Source organism: Geotrypetes seraphini, chromosome 1 (assembly GCF_902459505.1).
Source record: "Geotrypetes seraphini chromosome 1, aGeoSer1.1, whole genome shotgun sequence".
Classification (NCBI taxonomy): Eukaryota; Metazoa; Chordata; class Amphibia; order Gymnophiona; family Dermophiidae; genus Geotrypetes; species Geotrypetes seraphini.
The window spans coordinates 23,227,927-23,235,726 of record NC_047084.1 but is presented as its reverse complement, the minus strand read 5'-3'; the positions used below and the strand labels follow the sequence as shown (position 1 = coordinate 23,235,726).

Below are 7,800 nucleotides of genomic sequence, written 5' to 3'. Positions count from 1 at the left end.
TAGATTGCTGGTTAATATTAGCTGGCAATGCTTTCCACAGTTTTGTTGCTTCATATGCCCATGTGGAGTTAAAAGATCTATTGCATCTAATGTTTCTAATGACTGGATACTGAAAAGTATCATTGTTTCTTAGGTTCAAAGATGGATTATTAGAAAATTTAACGAGATGTGGCATATAATCAGGAGTTTCTCCAAACTGTATTTTAAATAGAATATAATATAATTTATAAAGTATTATCCCTTCTATAGGTAACCAGTTTAATTCACGTAAATAAGGTGTAATCTTATCACTTTTTTCAATCTAAAGACTAATCTAATGGCTGTATTCTGTAGCATTTGGAGTTTTTTTAAAATTATAAATGGGCAATCTAAAAAGGTGACATTGCAATAGTCCAGTTGAGACAAAACTAAAGATTGTACTAATATGCGGAATTGATAATTATCTAAATACTTTCTAATCCTTCTAAGTTTCCAGAAAAGACCAAAAGACTTTTTTTTATTAACAAGTTGACCTGAGGTATAAGTGAAAGTTTGTGATCAAAATGAACTCCTTACTTACTTATTACTTTAGCCAGTGGATAATCCATCTTATTTATGGTTAATACTTTAGCTTCACAATTCATATTAGGGTGATTTAATAAACATAATTTAGTTTTATCCTTATTCAATTTAAGTTGATGATTCAACTATACTGTGATTTGTGATGTGCGGTCAAGGAAGGAATGGATGGCCTGAAATTTTCTAACAGTGAAGAAACAGGATTTGACAAGTGTATTCACCTATGGCTTGAAAGTGCATAGTGTTAAGGTATTTTAAGGTAGAGACAAGTTTTAAAAGAATGCCATTAATGGATGACACAAGAGTTGGGGCAGGAAGGTGGCCTGTGATCTAACAACCAACTGTCTTGGATTGATTAAGCATGAGAAGAATCCATCCCAAGCCTCTCTTTAAGATTGACTAGGAGTCCAACAGACAGGTAGGTGTCCATTGGTTTTTGTCCCTTGCAGCTCTGACCTCAAAATGGCCACAACCTCTAATGACAATTTTGTGGTACTTGCAGGAGGAAGACCATGACTGTTTTTGGGCTGGCGCTTAAAGAGCTAAGTGGGCATAGTTAGAACTACTTTTTATATGGTTCTATATGCTGCTTAGCTATGCGGGCACTGACAATGAATATTGCCAGCACCCGATAGTGGGTGCAACTTAGTTCCAAAGTGGTTGGTTAGTGACACAATTAACTGCTGAATATTGGCAGATAGCTGGAACTGAGCAAATTAAGTGGGCAGGAGCCCCTTCTGCCCACTTAAATCACTTTGACCATTAACCCCTGGGTGGGGGCTAAGGGTGGCTGCCATATGGACACAGTCTACCCATTTTAGTGGGAGGTCAACTCAAGGTTAGAGAATGACAGATTAGAGAATGACATGGGGATGGGGACCCAAAGATACTCACAGTACAAAATAAAAAGCACCTTTTTACCCAGATTTAGGAGCAAAATTTCTTACCGTCCCGTAAAAATGGTATTCCTCCCACCCTCTAGTATCTATTAACTTATGTAGCTTCAAGGATGCCCATGTAGGCCTGTTCCAATGCCTTCCTTCTGCCAGGTCTTGTCTTCTGATACAGAATTGTTGGATGTAGCGGGTTATAAATTTTTTAAACAAATCACTCTGTAATTTATCAGTTTAGCTTAGTACGTCTTGCAGGTTCACCAAGCTGTCTTTCAGTTCCTCTGCATCATCAAATGATTTGTATTTGTTTGTTATAATAGGCATGATGTTCCTTAGACCAAGTTCACAGAACTCTTTAATATATTGTTGAAAACTTCAATAAGTTAAAGTAGTTGACAATCATTTTACTGTATCCAAAATTTAAAAGAATTTCACATTGTTTGAACTAATACTCAAACTCTCCTGAAAATTTCTGAAACTAGAGGTATATTTCTCAGTCCTGCTACTGTACTAAAAAAAACAAACCAACCAGTGAAAATTTGCTGTGTACTGCAGAACTACTCAGCCAGCAGTGCTGAATGGAGTGGCTGAAATGTCCTACGGCTTATCTTCCTCTGGTTTAATCGAAGCATATGATGCTTTCTTGCACTCGGTGTTCGGCACAGCATATCATCCAGTGTCAGCGGGGTTACCTGTCCAGACACTTGCAGTTCGATACAGATATAGTTAAATCTGTCACTGAGCACAGGATTGTTCATCTTCTCTTTGACCGTAGCTAGCTGTAAAAAAGATGACATGGTGTACAGATTTGTAAAGTAAAATATAATCTACACTATTATTATGTGCTTTCAAAATGGTAACCTACTGAAAATGATCAGCAATGTCATGAATTTATAATATCAATTAATTATCCCTCTCCTCAAATCATTTCACTGGTTTCATATTCACCTTCGCACACAGTTCAAACTCCTATTGCTAACCTACAAGTGTGTTCGTTTTGCAGCCCCTCAGTATCTCTCCTTTCCTTATACACCGCCTCGAGAACTCTGTTCCACAGACAAATTGCTTTTATCTGTACCCTTCTCCTCCACTTCCAATTCCAGACTTCATTCCTTTCAGCCTGCTGCCCCATATGCCTGGAATAAACTACCTGAGTCTGTCTGACATGCTCCTACTCTTCCTTTATTCAAAAGTAGGCTAAAAACCATCTTTTTGAGACAGCCTTCAACTTATAACCCTACTCCCTTCTGCTCACCAGCCTAGCCAGCAGTTTAACCACCCTCTTTAACCTCTACCTTGGCATCCTGTTTGTCTGTCTTGATTGTTTAGATTGTAAGCTCACTCGAGCAGGGACCATTTCCTTTGTGATTCTGTACAGTGCTGCATATGTCTCATAGCACTCTAGAAATAGTAGTAGTAATGGATTTACAGATGCTATTCCATCCCAAGCAATGCAGCACAAGCAGCCAATCATCTTCCAAATACTACATTTATTAAAATGATCTTTTTAAGGGAAGAAATGTGGTTAAGTGACTAGACCTTGGGAGGAACAGTCAGGATCTTAACTTCATAACTGAGCCTCCATGTACAAGTCCAAATCCACAGCACTGTCCCTATAAAACTGCTGGTAATTCTCAGACAGGTTTTGCTTTTACTGTGGCAACTGTTGGAACTTGACTTTGCTTCAGGGGATCGAATTACTCTGGCAAAACCAAAGACACTACAGACTGCCAGTTTTGTATGGCCATGACAGCAAGTTGACCATGTTCTTATTTTGAACATAAAATATTTTTGGTTTTTCTCTCCACTGAATACATTTTTCAAGTAACAGAGCAGTCTGGTGCTGGGGGAGCTCTAGTGGACTTATGGAAGCCTGGCGATATGAGGTTATGTCTGGAAACAGACTGAAGAGATGTATGATTGTCAAGCATTCTAAACACAGAAGTGAATTGAAGGCTTTAGAGCCAAGCCTGATGGATTAAATAGGTTCAAACTCTCAGAAACAGAGAATAATTGCTTTAATGGATCTCTGTTTGAATGCAGAGATAGTCAGCTTCTGGGTAACTAGCACAGGACTAATTAAAAAGAGAAAGCCAAGTTTGTATGAAGTGGATTTGTCTATGTACAAGCTATTAAAATACCCTGTTGTATTAAGCCAAGAAAGCTATACACTTCATTAAAAAATACAAGTTCAATTTTTACAATTTATTTACTTACTTGCACTTATATGTCATTTTCCTAATCAAAATAGATCATATAAAGCATATAAAACAATAACAGTATAGAACAGAGAAACAGAAGTTTCAAATAAGAAATAATAAAAGCAAAATAACCAATTATAATCAACCCACTTCAATCTTACATTAAGAACATAAGAACATAAGAAGTTGCCTCCACTAGGTCAGACCAGAGGTCCATCGCGCCCAGCGGCCGCTCCCGCAGCGGCCCATTTCTATAACCTACCTCTACTTCTATCATTGGGGGCAGCAGCTTCCTTCTAAATAACATGATTCCTCAGTTAAAGGCTACAAACAGTGCCCAAGTGTCCTGCCTCACCTCTGAGAAAAAGAAAGCTCAGGGAGACCACTCGGTTACAAGATTGTGTGTGAAAAAGGAAAGTTCTCAGGAAGAGACTTTTAAAAATAAGTAAAATATTTATTTTACAAAAAGACTGTTTGAATTACCCCTTTCTCATAATACCATTATTCTCCTGTCCTTTATTAGACTGTGAGCTTCAAATAAGCAGGATCTGTTTATTGTGCAAGTAATTTTATAACTGGTTACCTGGATTACAATAGCTCAAAAGGTACCTATTTAAAGTCTATTTTATAAAGGAACATTTTTTTTTTCTCTTTATTGATTCTAGTATTTTAAAAAGACATGTGGACACCCACTATATATACCATATTTACTCAAATATAAACCCATCCAAATATAAACCAAGGTAAACCTTTTCTCTCCAAAAAGGTTGAATCAAATATAAAATGAAATCAAGGCAGTCTCACAAGGTTACTGTGGGAACTCCCATCAGCCATTTTGAATAGTGAAACTACACGGAGCAGGAGCATAGGAGGATTGTTGATGGGTCAATGTCTGTTTTATCATTCCCTTGAGAAATTCCTAACCTCCATTTGTCCTGCTTGTCTATTTTAATTAGATTTTAAGCTTTATTGAGAAGGATTGTCTCTAACATTTTTAATGTATAGCAGTGCGTACTTCTAGAAGCGCTATAGAAATGAAAAGAAGTAGTAGTAGTAAGACTCAAATATAAACCAAGACCCCCATTTTTGGGACATTTTTTGGCCTAAAAATCTAGGTTTGTATTCATATATCATAGCTACATATAAATTGCACCTTTCACTACTAATTTTTACCCCATCCTGTGATTTGCATATAAGTCACATGGCCATCTCACCTTCCCTTCCCTCCAGTGTATTACCTCTGAGCTCTCCCACAATCCCATGGTAGCAGCAGCCAGCATATTCTCCTCCATCCTCTCCCCATGCCTTCATACCTCTTCCTGGGACTTTCAAAGGGTTCATAGTCAAAAGCGCGTGACGACAAAGGCGCGCAGACAACTGAGCGCAAGGTGGAAGCGCGCCGAAGAAAAAGTATTTTAAGGGGCTCCGACGGGGGGTGTTGGTGGGGAACCCCCACACTTTACTTAATAGAGATCGCGCCGGTGTTATGGGGGGTTGTAACCCACCTCATTTACTGGAAACTTAACTTTTCCCCTCTTTTTTAGGCAAAAAGTGAAGTTTTCAGTATGTGGGGGGTTACAACCCCCCAAACCCCCCACAACGCCAGCGCGATCTCTGTTAAGTAAAGTGGGGGGGTCCCCCCACACTCCCCGTCGGAGCCCTTTAAAATACTGTTTTTCTTCGGTGCGCTTCCGCCTTGCGCTCAGTTGTCTGCGCTGGGTTGTCGTCGCGCCTTTGTTGTCGCACGCTTTTGACCTGTCACCCTTTCAAAGTTCTTAATGTGCTGGCGCAGGACTTTCCTGCAGGTCTATGCTCATGTGTGTTGCCGCATCCTACCCATTGCCCGATAGGAAATGTAGCACAGAGCCACACTGCAGGCCGAAGAATACTCATACCTTAGGTAAATGAACTCGTTCCTCAACTATACTGGCTCTGAAGCAGAAGCTCCAGTGAGGGCTTCATTAGAGTGATCTGTCACGGAAATATTGCCTGGAGGATCTCCAGATCCAGGGGAGTGGAACGACTAATAGACCTAAAACTTTTTTTTTTTTTGGGGGGGGGGCGGGGGAGAAGAGTTGTGCACTTGGAGAGTGGGGCCATGGCTTTCCCTAGGGTGACCAAAATCCTTGCACCAGCCCTAAAGCTATCTACTTTGACATCAAGAAAAATACAGTATTAAACCTACAGTATTTGTTTCCAACATTTTCTATTTCTAATGCATTTCAAATATAATGCGAATCAAAGTATTTAATTTCATTTTGGCTTATACTCCTAACAAGATATACAAGGCATCACAAATTTTGCAAGTTATGTACTTACCACCTGTTCAGAAAACTGCAGTCTCTTCACATATTCTGGTGTAACAGTTTGTACTGCTGCCTCCAACATATGCAAAACATTTTCGAAGTTACCCATCAGGGCCTGAATAAGAATCTTGAAAAAAAAAATAAAAAAAATGAATACAAAATAATCTATTAATTTATTAAAAAACTTAATATACCCCCGGAAGTCACAGCGGTTTCCAAGTAAACATACAAAAAGCAAAAACAACAATAAAATCATTCTTCAAAATACTATCAACACATATGAAAATCAAATTTACAAATTCTTCAATGACATATTTTGAAAAGATGATACAAAAATGTCCAAACAACGTTAGGAAGGACAGATCAAAAATATGCATTTACAAACAGCCTGGTTTTAAGATCATTTATGCCTATAATAAGCCAACTGATCTCTATTTTACTGTTTTTGGCTTTAAAACTCAACCAATAGTTCCTTCCTTATGGATGGGTTAAGCACCTTAACTCAACTGCAGTTCCAACAACTCTATGGTTGTTATCATGGAGCCTAGCACCTGCAGGTAATGCCAATCCCTAGGTGTTGGTAGCTCCAAAATCTCCAGGATCTGGCGTCTGAGCTTCAGTTTATGTGGTTCTGGAAGAAAAAGTTGGCCCTCTTCCATGTTGAATAGAACCCCCAAATACTCTAGACACTGAGTGGGCTCCATGCGACTCTTTTTGAAATTTATAATCTACCCCAGATACCACAAGAGCTGAACTGCCTGAGCCACTGCCCGATGACATTCCATCTCAGATGATGCTCTGATCAGCCAATTGTCCAACTATGGAAGAACTTGAAGGCCTGATCTGCGCAGATGCGCTGCTGCCACCACCGTCACTTTGGTAAAGGTGTGAGGCACCACTGCCAACCTGAAGGGCAGCACTGAGAACTGAAAATGGTTCTCTAGCATATGTTAACCTGAGAAACCTCTGTGATTTGGGAAAAGGGAGATAAACAGGTAAGCCTCTGCCAAATCTAGCAAGGCCAAAAATTTGTCCAAAGCTACCGAGGCAATGACCAATCTCACCATTTCCATCTGGAACCTGGGAACTTTTAATGCTGCATTGACTGATTTAAGATCCAGAATTGGTCTCCAATCTTCTGGTCTTTCTTGGCCATGATAAACTATACTGAGAATCTGCCTGAGTCTGTGTCTTGCACTAGCTCTAAGGCTCCCAGTTGTAACAGCCTTTGCATAGTCACTCTGACCTTGGCTGCTTTCTCTGGTCTTCCTGCTGGAGAATCCAGAAATACGTCCTGGAAAGGATGACAGAATTTGAGTTTGTAATTTTCTTAAATGATGTCTGGCACCCATGGATCTGCTGAAATATGCGCCCAAGTCTCCCAGAACTCTGAGAGTCTCCCTCCTATGTGGGGGATCTCAAAGGATGACTTGGCATCATTGGGACTTCTTAGAATTTGTGGCAGAATGAGAGCTGGATGTGGAGGCTCTTTTGGAAAGCCTTAGGACCTTTGGGACAAGGAGCCCGCTGACTCATAACACAGTTTTCTATAGCCGCAAAAGGAACTATGACTGGAACTCCTAGTACCATGAGGCTTACTGTCCGGCAAGGACTTGGGAAGATGATCCATCCCACTAGTCATTAAGTCATCCAGTCATTTCCAAATAAGCATCTGCCCTTTAAAAGGGAGCTTGCTCAAAGTGGCCTTAGATGTTGAATCTCCCACCCACTGCCTGATCCAGAGCATTCTACAGGCAGAGATTCAATAAGCTGATACTTTACTCATGACCTGAGCATGTCATAAATAGCATCTGCTACATAGTCCACCCCAGCCAGTACCAC

At 39.9% G+C, this 7,800-nt stretch overlaps 1 protein-coding gene across 2 annotated transcripts in view; it reads right to left on the bottom strand.

Moving 5' to 3' along the window:
- Positions 1–1,788: 1,788 nt before the first annotated feature.
- PTCD2 (pentatricopeptide repeat domain 2) overlaps positions 1,789–7,800 on the bottom strand; it is a 70,750-nt gene continuing 64,738 nt past the window's right edge. For both annotated transcript variants that reach the window (XM_033929118.1, XM_033929126.1), the window contains exons 9-10: positions 5,972–6,085; positions 1,789–2,230 (exon numbers count right to left, since the gene is read on the bottom strand). In XM_033929118.1, the coding sequence (XP_033785009.1) occupies positions 2,009–2,230; positions 5,972–6,085 (336 nt within the window). In that variant the 3' untranslated portion in view covers positions 1,789–2,008. The remainder of the gene's footprint in view (positions 2,231–5,971; positions 6,086–7,800) is intronic.